Source organism: Heptranchias perlo, chromosome 15 (genome assembly GCF_035084215.1).
Source record: "Heptranchias perlo isolate sHepPer1 chromosome 15, sHepPer1.hap1, whole genome shotgun sequence".
NCBI lineage: Eukaryota > Metazoa > Chordata > Chondrichthyes > Hexanchiformes > Hexanchidae > Heptranchias > Heptranchias perlo.
Genome location: NC_090339.1, coordinates 48,174,322 through 48,195,964, shown reverse-complemented (window position 1 = coordinate 48,195,964; position 21,643 = coordinate 48,174,322). Strand labels below are relative to the sequence as shown.

The following is a 21,643-nucleotide window of genomic DNA, read 5'->3' as shown; positions in this document are numbered from 1 at the left end:
GAAACTCCTTCACTCAGAGGGTAGTAGGTCTGTGGAATTTGCTGCCCCAGGAAGCTGTGGAAGCTACATCATTAAATAAATTCAAAGCAGAAATAGACAGTTTCCTAGAAGTAAAGGGAATTAGGGGTTACGGGGAGCGGGCAGGAAATTGGACATGAATTTAGATTTGAGGTTAGGATCAGATCAGCCATGATCTTATTGAATGGCGGAGCAGGCTCGAAGGGCCGATTGGCCTACTCCTATTTCTTATGTTCTTAATATAAAAATCCTAAACAGTTGCTCAACTTGTTGCACTGAGGATCAGTTTATTCAGCAAACTGAAGGTTAAATTGCAATTACAACATCAATTTGCTTAAATGCAAACATTTTTAGAACACACTTTCTGAAGCGGCTGGAATGGAGGAGAAACAAATATATTTTTCCACTCCCAATAGTAGAAGAGGAGCAGCAATAGTTACTTGTAAAAATTCCAACATGCAGCGATGGATAAGATAAATTCCCTTTATACGTACCATTCTCAGGTTTGGCTCCAAGCTCTTCCACAGAAACCATGCTGTGAATCTGAAGATCTTCTGGGTATTCTGAAGTATTGATGGCCTTCTTGTCCACATAGATGATATGTTTCAGCTTATGAATTTTTGGCAGTACATTCTGTCAAAAACAGTTTAAAAAATGTGAATAAAAGGGAGATTATTGATACAGAAAACATTACAGGATTTTTAGGTTGCAGTTTTGTAGGTCAATATTAAACCACAGAATAGAAATTTACAGCACAGGAGGCAGCCATTTGGCCCATTGTGCCTCTGCCAGATCTTTGTTAGAGCAATCCAAAAACTAATCCCACTGCCCCATTCGCTCCACATAGCCTTGTATCTTCCTCGGCTTCAAATTTTCCCACAAAAGATGCCCCAACCACTCCCTGTAGCAAAGTATTCCATGCTCCAATAAACCTCTCTTGTAAATAAATTTCTTCTAACCTCTCTCCTCAATAAGGGTTTTAAATTGATGACCCCTCATCATTAACTTCCCCAATCAGAGGAAATGATCTTTCCCTATTCAATCAAAACTCGATAATTTAAAAAAACCTCTGGACCTTCTCAGTCCCAGTGGGCTCGATATTGCCAGGGCTGCGGGTTCACGGCAGGGGGGGGGGGGGGGGGGGGGGCTATTGCGCCCGGCAAAAATCAGTCTGCCCCGCGTGATCGCAGCCTAATTGGATCCACTTACCTGGTCTTCCGGGTTCCCCACTGCTGATCTGCGCGTCGGACAGACTGCGCGTGCACAGTAAGGTCTGTCAGCTGGAGGAGCTCTATTTAAAAAGGGGCAGCCCTCCACTGACAGATGCTGCAACAAATAGGAAAAATTACAGCATGGAGCAGCCCAGGGGGAAGGCTGCTCCCAGGTTTAATGATGCCTCACTCCAGGTATCATTAGATGGGGTGAGGAGGAGGGGGGAGGACAGAGATCTTCCCCCCGGCGGGCAGGAGGAAGCGGCCTGCCTCTGCCACCAGGAAGGCCTGGCTTGAGGTGGCAGAGGAGGTCACCTGCACCACCAACTTATCGCCCACCTGCATACAGTGCAGGAGGCGCTGCAATGACCTAAGTAGGTCAGCCAAAGTGAGTACACTTACTCATTCCCCTACACTCCGTCTGCCACATCACCGCCCCCACCCCACATCTCCTTCTGCACTGCCAACACTACTCTGTCACATCACTCCTCACACCCACTCAAAGCTCATCCTCATCTTACCTGCACTTACTCACCTCGCCAGTACTCATTCCACCACTACCACTCAACCCAATCCTCATACAATCTCATGGCTCTATCTCATACTCACCCTCTCGTGCATCTCTTTCACGGTCAGGCTCACCCAACCTGCCACTACCTGTGCTGCAGCCATAAGGCATGCATCACATATGTGCAGTAGGAAGCGTAAGGCAAACGTGTTGTGAGCATGAAGGGGATGTACAAGGGTGTTTGAGGGTTTGTCATGCTTTTTACTTATATTTAATTTCTGATCAACTCACATCACATATTATATTGGCACCACTACTGCCACATCTTTGCGAATCTTGTCTGGTTTGTGCAATAATGCCCTTTCCTGAGGATCACTATGAAGACCCACACCTGATGCCATCCATTGTGTCACTGCAGAGTGGGTGTAGGTGTATTTGCAGGGCTCTTTTGTGCAGACAACTGAGAGACGTCGGCGATGTCCCCGGTGGCACCCTGGAAGGATGCGGAGGAGAAGTTGTTGAGGGCAGTGGTGACTTTGACAGCGACAGGTAAGACGACGGTGCTCGGACCAGCCGGGAGTAGCTCGGCATGAAGGAGGCTGCAGATGTCCACGACTACATGTCGAGTGACTCTGAGCCTCCGTGTGCACTGCTGCTCAGAGAGGTCCAGGAAGCTGAGCCTCGGTCTGTGGACCCTGTGGCGAGGGTAGTGCCCCCTGCGACGCATCTCTCTCTGCGGTTGCCCTCCCTCCTGCTGTGCAGGTGGATGTGTCACAGCACTGCGTTGTGGAGCTCCATGTGTCAGAGGTGGACGGCTTGGCCGGCGATGCTGTTCGCCCTCCGAGGAGGTCATGACTGCAGCTACGGCGGCCCCCCCATCCGGAAGATGTACATCTGAGGGGGTCCGCAAGGTAGGTACATGTCTCTGGACCCTGGGGTAGGTATGCAAGTTGGTGAATTTGATTGTCAGGAGGAGGGTGGTGGAGGCCAAACTTTGTCCCAAGTGACAGAGTGGCCTCCTGCAATGAGTGAGGGTCTCCACCCCCCCCCCCCACGCCCACCTGTCAAATGGACCTTTGCAGCTGCCACAAGCTGATAGCTGCAACATGTCCATTTCAACTGGGAGTGTTTCCCCCAGAATGGGAAACAGTCCCAGTGGTTTCTAAAATCCCACTCCTCCTGACATATTCCCTTAATCAGGTCTGTTAATGACCTGAAATAGCACAATAAATACTGTAAAGTGGCACCCCGCTGGCTTTAATTGCCTGCGGGATTCCCACACGCGGGGGCTGCGCGCGCACATCGGCGCGTCTGTGGGGAACCTGGAAGTGGGCGGGTTGGAGCCGGGCTCCCGACCCACTCCGGGATTCCCCGATTTTCGGAGTCCTCCCCCCCCGCCAGGAACGCACCAGATAGTGGGTGTTAAAATAGAGCCCAGTATCTCTAGTCTCCATTCATAACTATAGTTTCCCATCACTGGCTTTATCCCAGTGGATCGATGCTGTATATGCTCTACGGTTTTGACGTCTTTTCTATAATGGGGCACTCAAAACTGCTCTAACTACGGCCTAACCACTGTTAGCAGTACTCTAGTTCTTATGAAAAGGTCATCAGCCTGAAACGTTGGCCCTGATTATTTATGTAAGGAATCTTACAACACCAGGTTCTAGTCCAACAAATTTATTTTAAAATCACAAGCTTTCGGAGATTATCCCCTTCGTCAGGTGAATGAGTGAAAAGGTTCTCAAATCGCATATCTTATACTAGGCTGGGACAGCATCACACCAATCAAAAGGTGTTGTCGAGCAGAAGTTGATAGCTAAGTTCCGCACCCATGAGGACGGCCTCAACCGGGATCTTGGGTTCATGTCACGCTACACATAACCCCACCAGCAAAAAGGGGGAAAAAAAATTATGTTTTTAATATTCTCTCTCTCTCTCTGCCATTTGGGTTTCTTTCTGTCTGTCTGTGTAATTGACACAATGTATATCCAGTGTACTGGGACGTGCTGTTCTCCGTGACTGGCCTGTTTGAATAACGACACCTTTTGATTGGTGTGATGCTGTCCCAGCCTAGTATAAGATATGCGATTTGAGAACCTTTTCACTCATTCACCTGACGAAGGAGAAAGCCTCCGAAAGCTTGTGATTTTAAAATAAATTTGTTGGACTATAACCTGGTGTTGTAAGGTTCCTTACATTTGTCCACCCCAGTCCATCACCGGCATCTCCACATCCTGATTATGGGAAGACAGGAAGGGTATGGGGAGTGAGGATAACCTGGCACAGTCGGGGACATTGAGGTCCTGCCAAATTTAACGGCAGGACCTCATTTTAACTTTTTTCTTGTTTCCCGCCCAGCCGCCAGTCAAATTGAGAGGCTGGCTGGCAGGAAAACCAGCGGCAGGAGGCCACAGCCACGGACCCTTGGGGACGATCCCTGGCACTCGGGAGGGGGGTGGGAGTAAGAGATCGGGGCGGGAGGGCAAGAACAGCTGCGATTGTGGCATGCAGAGACTGCCATCAGGTCTTTGAGGGGGGGGTGGTGGTGGTGGTGGTGGTAGTATTGTTCACGATCTCGGTTTGGGGGTGGGGTGGGGGGGGAAAAGACAGTAACCAGAAGCCGAAAGCTTCCTTGAGGGGCCAGGGGGGAGGAGGACTCCTGCTTCTCCTGGCCCACAAGGAGTGCTGTAAAGGGCACTTGCCTTCTTGAGCTGACAGCTCCCACCTCCCCTTCACTGCTGGGTTTCCCCAAGCCCTGGGAAACCCATGCGGCAACTGTTAAATTTAAATTAAGTTCTCAATTGCACTGTGGGAGTCTGATTTAAATACGTTAACGAAGTGTCCCGTCTCTCCACAGCAGGACACTCACACAACATTAAACCCACCGCCGTAAAAACGGCGCATATGTGGTGGGTTAGGAGTTAATAGAGGCTGTTAACTCAGTTTCTCACTCCACATATGCTGCCTGTCCTGCTGAGAGCTTCCAGCATTTTCTGTTTTTATTAGCAGTATTCCAACTGTGGTCTAACCAATGCTACTTCTTTACTCTTGTACTCTATGCCCATGTTTATAAAATCCCAAATTCTTCATAGCTTTACCTACCTACACTTGCACTTTGAGAATTATGTATTTGAACACCTAGATCTCTGTTCATCCACACCTTTGTGTCTTTCCATTACACATATACTCCCATTCCTTGTTTTTTTACCTCCCCAAAATGTATTACCTCACATATATCCTCATAAAATTGCATCTGCCACCCATTTGCTTATTCCACTAACCTGTATGCCTTCAAATCTTCTACAGCCTGCCTCACAGTTTGTCATATCTCTTACTTCTCTATATTCAGTAAATTTCAAGATTCTGTTCCCTATACCCAAGTTCAAATCACCTATAAATACAGGCACTGAATAAGTAGGCCCAGCGCTGACCCTTCGGGAATACCACTTCCAACCTTCCTCCAGTCTGAGCAACACTTAATTACCCTAATTCGGTTTATTGTCCTTCAACCAATTTTCTATTTATGCTGCTGCACTTCCTCTAAGACCACAAGCCCCGAGACATCTCAACGGCTGTCTTCTGAAAATCCATATACACATGAACTGAATTCTCTAGCTAGCCAATCTTCCACTCCTTCAAAAAACACTAAATTTTTCAAGCACAAATTTGCTTTTAGCAAATCTGTGGTGGTTAAACCATGAGTTTGTAAATGCTTACTTATCCCAAATTATAGATTCAAAGAGTTTCTCCACAAGTGATACTGGACTAGTCTGTAGTTACCCAGTTTATCCTTTTCTCCTTTCTTGAAAAAGTCCCATGGCACAAGTTGTATATTTCAGGAGTATTGAAAAATTGTATTCAAGCCTCTATCTCCGGATTTCTTTCAACAAACTAGAGTGCGCACATCAGGGCCAAGGACAGCCATCTTTAGTTCTGCTACTTTTTCAGAACCAATTCCATTTTTATAGTGAGCTTTATCAATTGTTCCATCTCCTCCTCTACAACACCCACGTTCTCACACCCAGCATTACTGTATTTGTAAAAGCTGATGCAAATTATTTCTTTAATGTCTCCACCATACCTTCAGCCTCCACAATTAGACTCCCTCCTTCATTTGCATGTGGTCCTACCCAATCTAACTATTCTTTTACTTTTTATATGCTTATGAAAGTCTGTTTCCTTTTCTATTTTGATAGTCTTTCTTCATATTCCCATTTAGCCCTTCTAATCTTTTTTCACCTCCCTACTATACTTTATATATTCATGACTTTCTTTAATATTGATTGCATATGATAAAAATCAGGCAAAGAATTGAAAAACACAAAAATGCTGTCACTCGTTTTTTTTGTAATTTTTTTTTTTAAAAAACCTATGCAACAAACCTTACATATAAAATTCATTCCAGCACAAAATGGCTTGGTAGAAAAAGTTTGCAATTAGAATTACAAATTACCGACCAGACCGTCAAATGTTTTTTGATGAAGATGTAACTAATAACAATGAGTAAGCTGCTGCCAGGATGTTCATATGATTGGTTTTCAATCGAATCAACATTGATGCAATCTATATAAACTTGTTCTTAATTTTATTAGCCAAATTCTGAACTCAAAGTTAGGACGCATCACTGATATCCTTTTAAAAAAAAACCTGAGAATTAAATATAGAACGGAGAATCAAAAATATACAGGTTTCTATTCACATTAAAAAAAAAGTTTTCTAATTGATGCTCTACTACAATAACATTCTTCATTTTTGCAGGCAGATTTCAACATGTTCCTCACTCTCACGTCCAGGCAAAACTCCCAAGTTAAAAGGCTAGTTTTCTTAGGACTCCAGACCTCATTACAGCCTTGGTCCAAACATGGACAAAAGAGCTGAACTCCAGAGGTGAGGAGAGAGTGACTGCCCTTGACATCGAGGCAGCATTTGACTGAGTGTGGCATCAAGGAGCCCTAGTAAAATTGAAGTCAATGGGAAGCAGGGGGAAAACTCTCCAGCAGCTGGAACCACACCGAGCACAAAGGAAGATGTTAGTGGTTGTTGGAGGCCAGTCATCTCAGCCCCAGGACATTGCTGCAGGAGTTCCTCAGGGCAGTGTCCTAGGCCCAACCATCTTAAGCTGCTTCATCAATGACCTTCCCTCCATCATAAGGTCAGAAATGGGGATGTTCGCTGATGATTGCACAGTGTTCAGTTCCATTCGCAACCCCTCAGATAATGAAGCAGTCCGTGCCCGCACGCAACAAGACCTGGACAACATCCAGGGCTGGTAAGTGGCAAGTAACATTCATGCCAGACAAGTGCCAGGCAATGACCATCTCCGACAAGAGAGAATCTAACCAACTCCCCTTGACATTCAACGGCATTACCATCGCCGAATCCTCCACCATCAACATCCTGGGGGTCACCATTGACCAGAAAATTAACTGGACCAACCACAAATACTGTGGCTACAAGGGCAGGTCAGAGGCTGGGTATACTGCGGCGAGTGACTCACCTCCTGACTCCCCAAAGCCTTTCCACCATCTGCAAGGCACAAGTCAAGAGTGTGATGGAATACTCTCCACTTGCCTGGATGAGTGCAGCTCCAACACCACTCAAGAAGCTCAACACCATCCAGGACAAAGCAGCCCGCTTGATTGGCACCCCATCCACCACCCTAAACATTCACTCCCTTCACCACCAGCGCACCGTGGCTGTGGTGTGTACTATCTACAGGATGCACTGCAGCAACTCACCAAGGCTTCTTCGACAGCTCCTCCCAAACCCGCGACCTGTACCACCTTGAAGGACAAGGGCAGCAGGCACGTGGGAACACCACCACCTAAATGTTCCCCTCCAAGTGTCACACCATCCCGACTTGAAAATATATCGCCGTTCCTTCATCGTTGCTGGGTCAAAATCCTGGAACTCCCTTCCTAACAGCACTGTGGGAGAACCTTCACCACATGGACTGCAGCGGTTCAAGGCGGCGGCTCACCACCACCTTCTCAAGGGCAATTAGGGATGAGCAATAAATGCTGGCCTTGCCAGTGACGCCCACATCCCATGAATGAATAAAATAAAGTAATGAGGGAAAGGTTGTGCAAGGATGCCCACACAAAAAAAAGTGACTGCATGATGAATACCTAATTCAAAGTCTTTCATGACCCCATACATGCAAAAGTTCTCATTAAGGGCAATGGGCTACATTGAATCCTCAAAGCTCACCTTCAACTTTGTGTCAAGGAGTTCCACACTTGTGATGAGATGAGTTACTTCAGATTCATTCAGCCCGTAAGCTACAGCATCTTCTCCAAGGGTAGCGTAAAGTGTTACAACTAGGGAAAAAAACAATACTGATCAAACTACACTTACATTGAAATATGTGACATATAGGGGATCAAATTCAACATTCCAAAGTTTCATATATATAAAAAAGGCAAAATAGGTAGTTTCCCAATGGTAGCCTTTAAACAAAAAAGTTAAAAACAATAATCAGCGTGTTTTTGGTTGAGTTCTTTAGTCCATTTTGGTGGATTATTTCAGAGGGTCATATGAGCACATGATTTAGATTGATACTTCAGTGTAGTACCGAGAGCGCGTTGTATTGTCGGAGGTGCCATCTTTCAGGAGACATTAAGCCTATCTGCCTGTTCACGAGACATAAAAAGATCTAATCGCACTATTTGAAGAGCAGCAGGGAAGTTTGCTTGGTGTTGTGGCCAACACTTATCCCTCAATCAATATAACAAAAAACAGATTAATTGGTCATTTATCTAGTGTACTGTTTGTGGGACCTATTCGTGCTATGTACACTTCAAAAGTAATTCATTGGCTGTGAAGTGTTTATGGGATGTGAAAGGTGCTATATAAATGCAAGTTATTTCTGTCAATACTCCTAACTTAGGAGCGCTGATGAGAGTCAGGAGAGCAGGGGTGGTGGTGGAGAAATTGGAAAAGAAAATAACTTGCTCAGAAGGGTTATTTCTTAAGGAAGGATGAATGAACTCAATTCAAAATACACGCTCAAACCATGAGGGGATTGACAATAACTACTGACCGAGTTCAACTGAACACTTGCAGTGATGGGCTCCAACCTGTTCCCTGAGGTAATGGTCAGAATTTATTTTAATTAAATCAGCAGAAATAAACAATGAGTCTAAACATAAATGAAAAAGGATTTTAAAAAAGGAATTCCCATTCATTTCAATAGTTCAATTTTGAAGGGTGCTAATTGTGACAACCTGTCAAAAAAGAGTGAAGGAACCAAATTGTTGGATCTTATTGCTGCTAATTGATGCCGATGAATGCACAGAACTGTGTAACAATGTGGAAAATAGTCTACATATTTCTAAACTGAGCAAAGTGGCTGGAGGGCATCTGAAATTTAAATTTTCGAACGATTGCTTTCGCCATTGCCCAAAGATGAGCATCTGTGCCAGATTATCGCACATCTCTCAATGCTATTGTATAGAGGGACATTATGACCCAGGAGGAAGTCTACTATTTTTCCGCAAAATCTCCGATGAAGGAAAAAGAACTTGTATATAATCAAATAAAAATAGGACAGTGCAAATTTCCAACATATCCAAGATGCTCAGTCATGCATCACCACCAAAATAACATGTATAAGCTTCAGGGGGAGATAGGGTGAACAATTGGCAGATACATTTTAACATTAAGTGTATGAAACCATGCACTTAGGAATGCAGAACAGGCACAGGGATTATAGGATTAATGGGAAAACAGTGACAAGGACAGATCAGGAAAGGAATCTCAGAATCCTAGTAGATAGGCCACCTCAAGACATTATGCCACTGTCTGGCTGCTGTCAATGGATATTATGTTGTATAAAAAGTGAACAAATTGTTCAAGTGAAGTAATTCTGTCCCAATATAGAGCATCAATTAGGCCACATTTGGAGTAATGTATGCAATTCTGGAAGGATGTAGCCGAGTTGGACAAAGAGGCAGAGAAGTGCTAAAATGGCAAAATGGGCTAGAGAATAAAATATGAAGACAGCCAAGCTAGATCCTCTCCTCATTGATGTGGTGGGGGACTAAATTGGATAGCTCTTTCTAAGAGCCGGCACAGGCATGACAGGCCGAATGGCCTCCTTTTGTGCTGTAAGATTCTATGATTCTATGTCCGAGTGCATGGAGGCCAATTATAGCAGCCCAACTGTCATTCCAGCCAAGGTTAGCCATCTCAGTATAGAGCGCAAATCAAACATGGGCTTTTCTGGTCTTCAGTGAATATGTCAGTGAAGTGAAAATTACATTTTCCCCAATGAGTCTACCTGGACTACATCTTCATAAGGTCACAGCCCAGGCATTTTTGTTCATACCTGCACTTTTTCTGCCAAAAGAGAGCAATATAACACTGCATTTTGCATATCAATAGGAGTCGTTCCCCCCCGCCCCCACCAACGCCCAAAAAAAGAGGAAAAAAGGGTCTATAAACCCAAGTTTTAACTCAACCCCAGAAAAGGTTAATAATTTATTTATTGGCAACACATTTGTCTAGTTGTGTTGTTAAACTAAATTATTTGTCTCTCTTCACCATCACCAGAATCTAAATACTTAAATGCATCTGACTCTAAAGCAAAAATCAGGTTGAACCACAGTGCTCATGTCATTTAACCCAAGTTTTTTTTTTTGATGTCATGTTTGAACCAAAAAGTTATTTAAAAAACAAAAATCACAATGTGAATGACAATGCAGACTGTTCAACATTCAGAACTTCAAATCCATGCACTTAGGAGTTACAGTAACATTGACTGACACAGGCAAGTACAAGCGAGCAGAGGAAGGAAAACAAACAGTCTGGATGTCATAATTTGCAGGGTGGGAAAGTCTGACACCTTATTGTAAGCTGAAAAATATCAAAAATGTTAATCTCTTTCTTTTCCACATTGCCATTTTTTTCCGTCCCGAAGGCTTTAACTCCTTGTAAGGGTACAGTTCTGTAAACCGCACTTGCCCTCTAATACCTTGTCCAAGTGGTCATTATTTATTCATGAGGTTCGATAGGAAGTGCCAGCAGGCTATTTGACTGCAGTGAGGCAGCACAGTGAGCCCAAGCTTCTTCTCATCGATCTTTCATAAACATGCAGTGGATTTGAGGCGGGGGGTGGGGGAGAAAGGGAGGGGAAAGTAAGTTACTGGGAAGCAATCAGGAGTTAGGGGGATCGGAGGGTACTAAAACCAACTCCAGCACCCCTACTGCCACCCCAAAACATTAATTGATGCCATTGTGGAAAGGTTAAAAGTTGTGGTTTTTGTAATGGAGGCAAAGGGTGCAGGAATCATTGCTGCACATCACATTGACATCTAACCCACTTGGCAAATGAGTGTGCAATTTCCACCACAAGTTTGATTTACTCAATCGATTACTCAGCTCCCTAAGACACACACAAACCATGTGTTTATTCCCACAATTGAACATCATCTTGGCAGGAAGTACAAACTGAAGGACTTCTTTGCTAATCGTCAGTGCTGTCAAAGCTATTCTTTGGCTTCTAACCAAGTTAGAAGTTGCCAAAACCATCCACTGGAAAGAGTGCGTTTATGGAAAAAGTCTCCCAGAGTTAAGTTTGTTTTTTTTTAAAAAAAAGTACTATAACACCTTTGTGTATGTTTGGTTAATCCTGGTTAACATTTGTTGTTTGAACAAAAAAAATGACTGGGATATGTTACTGAGACCAAGTGCGAGAACACTGAACAAACAGTTGATGGGTGCAGAACACTGCATGTTCGTCTCGTGGAACGGCAAGATACAAATTGGAGCCAATGATTTTAGCAACTTACTCTGCAGTTACAGATTATTCTCCTCAAACAACCATAGCATAACCAGTATTTATTTCTCAATCTATATCACTAAAAAAATCTGATCATTATCACATTGTTGTCTGTGGGACCTTGCAAGTGGCTGCCGCGTTTCCTACATTAAAACAGTGACTACACTTCAAAAGTGATTCATTGGCTGAAAAATGCTTTGGGATGTCCGGAGGTTGTGAATCCACATTTAAGATTTCTTTCAAATCTTCATCCACTGTTAACTATTTTTCCTCCCTTTATTTATGTGTATTCAAGATTTCCCTTCTTGGCAGGTGAAGACTCATCCAAATAGTTTTCCCCCTTGCTCCTGTCCAACTGGCTCAGAGATCCCCTTCAATGCCAACCCCAATACAGGTCAGATGTGAAAATACAGCCTGGGGAGCAGGCTCGAGGGACTGTACGGCCTGCTCCTGCTCCTAGTTCTTATGTTCTTTTGTGACACGCCCTCCAGTTATTCCTCCTTGTAAAGAAGTTCCTGTTTCTGTTCTGTCTCCTTCCACAGCAGCACAACTGTGTGTGGAAGTTTGTAAGCTCGAACATTCATCCCAACACTCGAACTGGGGCTCCCATGTGCTGTGTCGTCTTTCCTTTCAAGTTCGACACTGAACATTTTGTGCACTTTTTGTAACCCTTTAAACCCAATACCTGCCTTTTGCTTCAATTTCTGAAAATGTGACATTAAACCAGATGGTTTCTTTTAAGATGGACGGACTGGTTGGCCAGAAGTAAAATCCTCTTCACAGCCACCTGGCTCATCCTGGTTGGTACAGTTATCACACACAGTTCGATTCCATTAATCATCTACTCTCTCATTTTGTAGGATAATCCTTAAAATACTTACGTGGGAAATTGTACTTGAAGCAGGCTTGTGCTGCAATCATCCACTCAGCCCTGGTTTCACAGAAAATGCCAATCATATGCTTTGCCTTCAGTCCCAAGGCAGACAGGCCACTGCCAAAAATGTTTACACGCTGACTGACCTCCTCATAGTTTATCCATTTATATTCCCCCAGGATTAGCTGCAGGTAAGTCAAAATACATTTGCTGTCAATCAAGTAAGAGCATGCCAACAAACACCCATCCTCCAAATCTTATCAAAGCATTAGATATAAAATGTTGTCTCCCTTTTATAATTTATGTAATTCAGATGAGCAACACATGCTAAACTTGGCATTGTACCTAATTTTCAAGTAAAAGGTCAAGCTATCATAAAAGGTGTAAGCAACTGCTATAATCATGCAATGAAAGGGGCTGCAATGATGGAAAGGCATTTTGTGAACACCTTAAGAAAGCAAGGACGATCCTTATACTGACACCTCTCCCTGACATCTCAATCACAGGAACTTGCTGTTCATGACCAAATGGTCAATCCTGAGTAAGCACCTGCAAGATCAATTGCTGACAGACAATCTTCTGTATGTTATTGCATTACAATCTCTTCCTTTTCCCTCTCCTTTGAATTAGATTTGTGCAAATTTCCCAAGGTGAAGTCATGAGGACCAGGCAGAGGCTCCTCAATTTCCTTAGTTTGGGGAGGGGGGGGGGGGGGGAGGGGAGGGAGGTGATGTTTGAGGAGAGAAAAAAAGAGAAAAGAAACAGGAAAAGGGATGTAACGGGATATGAAATATTTTGCAACAGTTCATGAATGGCGTTGAAAGGGAACCTCTATTTCCTCGATCTGAGGAGTCAGAGTGAAAGAGGCTGGGAAGAGCTATACTCTGCAGAAACCTCAGCACGTAGAAGGGGAGGGAAACAATGCTCAGAAGAAAAAGAGCCAACACTTGACTTCAACCTCAAGAGGAAGTTCTGGCCAGCCAGAGGTTCAATGTTTGACATGACCAATAGTGACTGACGGAAGTGCATGGCGGGAGCTAGCACTGTCCACTTCCTTTAGGGGTGACAGGCAAGGGATAGCAGCTCAGTGTACCTTTTAACCATATAGGGAGGGGGAACCATAGGGATGAAATCAACATCAAGGGGGTGCTTTTAAACCCAAGAACGGGTGAAAGTTGAAAACAGTTGTTCTTTTTGGGTCGCAACCACAAAATTTTCAGACTTCACATTCCCAGTGGGAAGCCTGTACTTTTACGCGCCGACGTTAAACCCGGAAATAAAGCCGGGTTGCAGTTGCGACCCAAAAAACAACTATTTTCAACTCCCACCTGCCCCCAACCCACCTGTTCTTGGGGTTTAAAATCACCCCCCAAAATGTTTAGACAGAGGCTGTCTTTTGTGATCTCTTTACCATCTCTCTCTCTCCCACCACCATCTGATCTGATATTGTGATTCACTCGAGCAATATTCGGAGGATGGAGAGGAAGAATAAAATAGACCACCACAAGTTGCATATACATTTTGATCTGAACTTCAGGTTTGCCACACAAGTCTCATCTCATGCTGGCTATGCACACACACAAAATGTTGCTACAGCAGAACCTTAAAAATTCTTCTCCTTCCCCATCTGCCGTGGATATTGCTTACATCATTTTTAACTGAAATAATCAGCAGTGCAATTAAGTTGTTTACCTTTTTAAATACTTTTCCATTTGCTTGGACTTCATTTTCTTCACTTAACATCTCCCTTGTGCCCAAGCAATCCTTCTTTTGAAAATTCTTCACGGCTGCTTCAAAGAGTTTGTCCAGTGTGTCCAGCCCAGGGAAGTCCATTTTGGCGAGGGAGTCAAAGTGGTCCACGGAACGGAATGGGCTGCCTGGTTTCTCTGACGTGGGCTTTGCCTTTATTCGTTTCGCCATGGCCTTTTTTTTCTTTGCATCAGAGAGGAAATACCATGGGATAAAGGTGAGGGTTGTGTAAAGCCACATCAAAAGGTAGATAGGAAGCAAGAAAATGCAATGCACTTCTTGATTAAGATTCATTGTGATTTAGGTATCAGGAATCCCAGAGGCAAGATGCTTTCTAGGATCAGCTTGATGTCTCTCTCACTCTCAACTGACTATGCTTTTGGGTCCTGGTGACTGTGGTTCAGTTCCCAGAAGTTGGCGATAGAAGCTGCAGTATGACTAAAGAAATGCTGGAAGAGTGCGACGAGATTGACAAAGAGAAAAGAAGCTACAGCGAAAGCCTACACCGTTGTTTTAAAAGCCAACAGTAGACACCATCAGGCCACAGCAAATGGAGTGTGGGAGAGAAAGAAAAAAAAGAAATAGGACAAGTTAGTACTGTGGTTAGCACATTAACTACCCTTTAAAGCAACACATTAAGCAGTGAAAAGATTAAAAAGTAATGCAATGCAGTGAATCTACATGTTAAGAAACTAGTGCTGATGGTACTTGAGAAAATTCCATCACAATTCTGGTCAAGCAGAATGCAGCTGAAACAAGACAAGTCATTTAATGCATGGCAGCTTATAGCAGTATTTCAGAAGTCATTTAAATATCAGATTAGGATCGACTACTTTGCTGGCAGTGGCTTTCCTTTTAGCGCAATTTGTTTGCACGAAACGGATTTTGCAGCTTCACGTCACATGTACTGCATATGGAAATCACAGAAAATTTACGGCACAGAAGGAGGCCATTCGGCCCATCGTGTCCGCGCCAGCTGAGAAACGAGCCACCCAGCCTAATCCCACTTTCCCGCATTTGGTCCGTAGCCCTGCAGGTCACGGCTCTTCAGGTGCATATCCAGGTATTTTTTTTTTGTAAAAATGAGTTGAGGGTTTCTGCCTCTACCACCCTTTCAGGCAGCGAGTTCCAGACCCCCACCACCCTCTGGGTGAAAATTTTTTTCCTAATTTCCACTCTAATCCTTCTACCAATCACTTTAAAATCTATGCCCCTTGGTTATTGATCCCTCTAAGGGAAATTGGTCCTTCCAGTCCACTCTATCCAGGCTCCTCATAATTTTGTATACTTCAATCAAATCACCCCTCAGCCTCCTCTGTTCCAAGGAAAACAACCTCAGTCTATCCAATCTGTCATCATAGCTAAAATTCTCCAGACCTGGCAACATCCTTGTAAATCTCCTCTGTACCCTCTCTAGTGCAATTACATCCTTCCTGTAATGTGGTGACCAGAACTGTACACAATACTCAAGCTGTGGCCTAACTAGTGTTTTATACAGTTCCAGCATAACCTCCCTACTTTTATAGCCAAGGCATAGAATATAACTTAGGGAAAATAAAGTAATTGCTCACCATCCAAAACAACTTATTTTATTGTTTGGAGTTTTCTCTCTTTAAAAGCAAGCTTAATACTCTGACCTTAGCCCCAAGACAATATCACAACTAGCAGTCAGTAAATGTACAACAAAACAATTGCAATCCTGGTATCCTTGAGTTTGGCCAAAAAAGGGAAAGGGAAAGGGGGGGGTGGGGTGAGAAGGAGGAGAACAGAAGACAGGAATAAACATCTCGTTATCTCAGTGTGATGCTACTTCTCCTCATGCCTTATCCAACCACATTTGGATACAGAATAGAAATGTACCGCAAAGCATAATCTCCTTAAAATTGATGGCATAAATTTGAAATTCATTATGGAGATAAAACTTTTACTCAATGTACCTTGAAAGCAATAATCAGGCCAATACCCAGACCACCACAACTTCCCATTTACACAGCAGCTTCACAGAATAAGCATATGAAAAAAAAGAGATTCTATACTTGGTGTGTGTAGAGCGATTTGCTGCTTGAGCACGGCAACTTTTACAAGTCTCAAAAGGCTGTTAAGGTAGTGGTTTTGAGAGAGTATGTGCGACAATAAATCACCTCCCCCATTAGTTTCTACTATTTAACAGTCAATTGAGGCAGTGTTTCTTTTGCAATATTTAAACTTGTAAGTTCACATCAGAAATCATTCATTGTATGAGATCATCCATGTTCACCTCACAAAATGGTAACAATCTCCCTTTAAATGAGATACACTGGTGTAGAACATTGGACACAATTTCTATTTGCCATTTAAATGACAGCTAACGACTGTACTTACAACAGGTCCAGCTTCAGTAAGACTTCAGGTCCTTTTGGAGTTCTTGCTCTTTTGGACTGCTAAAAATAGAAGCAAAACCAGTAGTTCATGTTAAGGACACAAACTGTATTCACCATGTACACTTCGTTAAACACACATTTCCTCTGAATAAAAGGTGTCTGCTTTGGCTCAGTGGTAACACTCTCACCTCTGAGTTAGGAGATTGTGGCTGAAGCCCCACTCCAGGAGACTTGAGCACATAATCTAAGCTGACAGTGCAACACTCCCTCAAGTACTTCAATGGTTGGAGGTGCTATCTTTCAGACAAGACATTAAATTGAGGAACCATTTTCCCCTCTCACGTGGATATTGAAGATCCCATAGCACGATTCGGAGAGGAGCAGAGGAGCTCTCCTAGTGTCCTGGCCAATATTTATCTCTCAACCAACACCACCAAAAACAGATCATGTAATCCTTTGTCTTGTTTGTGGGACCTTGCTGTGTGCAAATTGGTTGCCACATTTCCCAACATTACAACTGTGACTACACTTCAAAAGTACTTCATTAGCTGTCAATCACTTGGGACGTCATGAGGACTTGAAAGGCACTACCTAAAAGCAACTTCTTTCTTTCGGCACTATGTGAATTGCCGCCCAGATAAACAAACATAGGTGCCTGTCAGCATACATTCGTGCCTGTCCAGATCATGTCTCTTAAAGCAGGGGCTGGGGGAGAAAGGAGAGAAAAGACAGAAAGCCCAACCCAGAAAAGTGGGAGGATATTTAGGTTTCTCTGCCAACAGTTCTGGCAAGGCAGTTTTTAATTTTGGGGGGGGGGGGGGGGGGGAGAGTGGAGAAAGAGAGGGAAGAGTAGCTAGAAACCGCTGCAAATGTTGTCATGTACAAGTGACTATAGGCTTGCAAACACTTAAAAACAAACTGCTCAGCAGAAACCAGTGACAGCAACTGGGTCTGAAGGCATTAATACATTTTATAAATCCTTTCAATAGAACATCCATCTTGTAAAGCTGCTGCTTGCAAAGCCAATGCCACTTGAAATGTGTACATTAGAGCAGAGCTCTTCCTGCCTGTTCATTAGGCCACAGTTATGAGCCCCATGGCTCTTAAACATTTAAACCTGCCTACCAGGCCCACTCAGAGTGGTGGAACCTGTGAAATTCTCAACCACAGAAGGCTGTGGAGGCCAAGTCACTGAGTACATTTAATAAGGAGATAGATAGATTTCTAGACACAGAAGGCATCAAGGGGGATGGGGACAGAGCGGGAATATAGTGTTGACATAGAGGATCAATCATGATCATACTGAATGGCTGAGCAGGCTCGAAGGGCCGAATGGCCTACACCTGCTTCTATTTTCTACGTTTCTATGTAACACCTCCCTCAGAAGACCAATGTACTGTTTTTTCGATCCATACCTCCATGATACTGTTAGCAGATGTAAAAAAAAACCACACCATGCCATTCAATCACTAAGATAAGAGTGTCTACATTGTGATATGTCTCAAGAAAGAGGGGGGATAAAAAAAACTGGTAGTTGCACAGTTGTGTTGTCACTTGGCTTATTTAGCCTATTGACATTTGCATGCTGCTTTGCTCTTTTAAAATCTTTTCATTGCTTCAGCAATGCTTGCTTATTTGTTAGCTTTCAACTCTGATGAAGGGTCATACCCAAAACATTAACTTGTCTTTTCTCTTACACAACTCCTGATTGACATATATTTCCAGCATTTTCACATTTAGTTTTAGAACATTAGTAACCATTGGCTTTAGGAAACAAATTGCACTGAATGTGAAATATATGCATTTAAGGAGCTGGCACGGATATGATGGGCTGAATTCCTTTCTCCTGTGCTGTAAACTACAGTTCTGAAATTGTTGCCGCCACTATAAATCAATACTTTATCCTCGTGTTATATAGTTCAAAGTGCACTCTCCAGACCGCTAATGTTTGGAAGGACAGAATCTATAATTGCACTGCTGAGTATTCTTCTTAAGGGAAGTGTGAGAAAAATTCACACACCCACTATTACACTTGACAGAAATCCTGCTGACGACACCTCATATGTTTCTTCAAAAATGTTGAATTTCGGCTCACATAGGTACCTTTGTATGTGGAGAAGATTGGAGAAGAATACTGGATAAGAAGTGGCTAGCACCAATACATTGCACAACCAGGACACAAACATTCTCTTTCTCAGTTTCTTTTTCCTCACCCATAAATTGCACACAAACGTGCTATTCCAGAGAAAGAAAAAAAAAAGGAGTTTTAAGCAGAGGAATGAACCTTACATTTGTTGGTGAATTTCTATCCTGGCCAATGGGACACTTTTCCACTTTCAGCACCCAGTGCCATCACAAAACATTCCCAGGGACACAGTTAAGCTTCCTCTGCCACCACCTCAGAAGCATTCCTGGTGCACAGCTGCAGGTCCCCAACCGTCATCCTTAGTGAATTGAGGCCAATAATGAACACAATTTTAGCCATTTCACACTGTATCCATTTCCTAGTGGCTATGGATCCAGAGTCCGTCCTAAGCTCACACAGAACCACACAGCCAGCAAAACAAAAACTTCCCTCACTCGAGTCTAGACTGGATTTCAATCCCATTTCATGAGGTGAGCTATCAGACTGAAGTTAATGAGAATAGTGACGCTATGCTTTTAATTCAAATTGCCCATTTTCTTTCACATGGTATTAAATATTACATTTGATCATAATCACAGTGGGGAGGAAGTGGGCTTTCATTACCAGAGTAAATTGGGACAAGATCAATCTAACCAATGATAGCATGTTATGACCTGCTTTTGCAACAAACAAGATTTGGCCAGAATGTCTCAATATAAAATACTCCAAAAAAATTAAAAGACTTCACAAGTGCAGTTCCTGCTACACACAACTTTCCAAAAACAATTACATTGCTTTGAACATACCAAAGCCACAATAGCTACAAGCTTCTAACTGACAATTCCACGGTTCTGATCTCCTGCCTGACTAGTAATTAGCCTTTGAATGAACACCACCCAGTCTACACTACTCAATTGGACTTTATAGCCTTAGGGAAACACACTGTAGCTGAATAATACATCAGGTTTTATTAATATGTTCCTGTCCTTATAAAACTGCACAAGTTCTGGCTTACCATGCATAGCACCAAATTTTATATGTCAGAGTTTACACACACTTACGAGTTGGCGAGATCAATTTTATGCTATTTTGCTGGTAGCAGATATTATGGCAGACACTTTATACAGTTAATGTCCACACTGAAGGATGGTCATATACTGCAACAAAGTGTTTCAACACTCCCAATTTTTCCCCTGTGCAAAGCACCTTATTTTCTTACTCTTCTATATAGCCCAGAGCATCACGAGTGCGCCATGCAGGAAATTAATGGCACAAATATGTAACCCAAATACTCCCTGGTTGTGGTATGTGTCCACCCAAAGATTTTATTAATACGTGAATACATTTAATGTGAAGGTCACAGCAAACATGTTTTCACCATTATTGTTTAAAATCCAGCTGTCAACTCTAACATTTCTATTTTGGGGTGGGCAGCAACACTTGTTTAGGACACAAATGGATTTGTAGAAACAAAGAGCCAGCGTTCTGGTTTTGCAATGTTTAATTATGTATGCTCCAAGAGCATAATGTATTATAATGCATCACAAATTCAAATACCCAGTTACTGGAATGTGTTTGAAAACAAGTATAGGTAAAGAGCAAATGAGAGGGGGGAGCTTGGGTGAGAGGGAAGAAAATGAAGAGTCACCTGAGGTAGCTGAGTTAATAAAACAGCCTAACAAGTGCTGGCTTGTACTTCCGATTACTATCTGCTAACCTAAAGCATCAGATAGCAGAGCTGAAAAAGCTGACTTGTATAATCTTTAAAAAAAGAGCTGGGCTTCATTCTGGTGTATGAGGCTGAAGCAGGAAGAGTTTGTGATTCAACATTTTCATTGCGTGTCCAGATAAGTTTTCAGTTGGCAAGCATATGATGACAGCGATTAAACTGAGCAAGAGGATAACGAAGAAAGCCATACATCAGGTACTCCTAAGCCCAACATTGCAATTCTGAATGGAAAGCACCAATGCATGGCGTGGGATCATGGAGTATGTCAGAGCATCAGGAAGCAAGTCTGCTGTCACAACCCCCAGCACCCCACCCCAACATGGCTCAGGCCTTGTCCCAACACCAACACGTTTACAGCAAAAAAGACAGTTTTGACAAGCAGATGGAGTCGCCCATGAATGGAAATCTGTACACCTTTGTGCATGCTGCGAATGGGATAGCATGTTACAGGGCCAATGACCTCTTAATTACAGTGAGAATTGCACCAGAAATCACATGGGATATCTGACACAATCTCCCATTTACTCCTAAAGGTGGCAAGTGCCACGTAGTTGGACCATTACATCCAGGTTAAAACTATTAGATTTATTTACCAATACAGACAAGCAGGGAGATGTAACAAGTTACGGATGGCACAAATATTTAGAAAACAAAGATAGAATAAGTCCACAACGGAGTACGGTTTCATCAAGGTCCAACAGAGTCTTTACATACACCAAAGAGCTGGAGAATATTAAGTGATGTGTTGCCCTCACATTTAATTTCAATCTTGTTGATAACCCAACAGGATGTAATGTTTTCGTATAAGTAGCATTTTAAAAAAAACAGTAAATTCAATTTTTTTTGGTGCGTTGTAAATGACCTCATTTACCTTGATGTAATTGGAAAGTTTCAAAGATTTGGTACATGATGCAATCTATTAATGCTGAAGAGCTGGCTGGAACATTGATATCTTCATTTGCATAGTGCATATGCTTCCCGTATATATAATCAAAGCAACTATAACAATTTTCTGTTTTCTTTGATATGCAATGTTGGGTGTTAGTAGAATGTTAGGCATGGCGAGAACATAATTGCTGCACTGACCATCAACAGGTGCTTTGGTGTACAGTGAGGAATTGTGTAGATTGTGTCATGAGCCAGTAACCACATGCTTCAACTTAACTAGCAACCTTGTTGATACGTTGACCTATAGTTAAACATTTTTTTTTAAAAAAAGGTTGCTACTTTTCTAAATTATAAATAGAAACATTAATAGATAGCAAGTCACAGGCTGGGAGTGCAC

At 43.0% G+C, this 21,643-nt stretch overlaps 1 protein-coding gene across 2 annotated transcripts in view; it reads right to left on the bottom strand.

Moving 5' to 3' along the window:
- LOC137333066 (long-chain-fatty-acid--CoA ligase 4-like) overlaps positions 1-21,643 on the bottom strand; it is a 72,768-nt gene that overhangs the window by 17,451 nt on the left and 33,674 nt on the right. Inside the window, exons 3-7 of one of the 2 annotated variants that reach the window (XM_067997169.1) lie at positions 16,506-16,564; positions 14,088-14,644; positions 12,403-12,580; positions 7,951-8,060; positions 513-651 (exon numbers count right to left, since the gene is read on the bottom strand). In XM_067997169.1, coding sequence (XP_067853270.1) covers positions 513-651; positions 7,951-8,060; positions 12,403-12,580; positions 14,088-14,438 — 778 coding nt within the window. In that variant the 5' untranslated portion in view covers positions 14,439-14,644; positions 16,506-16,564. The remainder of the gene's footprint in view (positions 1-512; positions 652-7,950; positions 8,061-12,402; positions 12,581-14,087; positions 14,645-16,505; positions 16,565-21,643) is intronic. The other variant, XM_067997170.1, reaches the window with a different exon arrangement.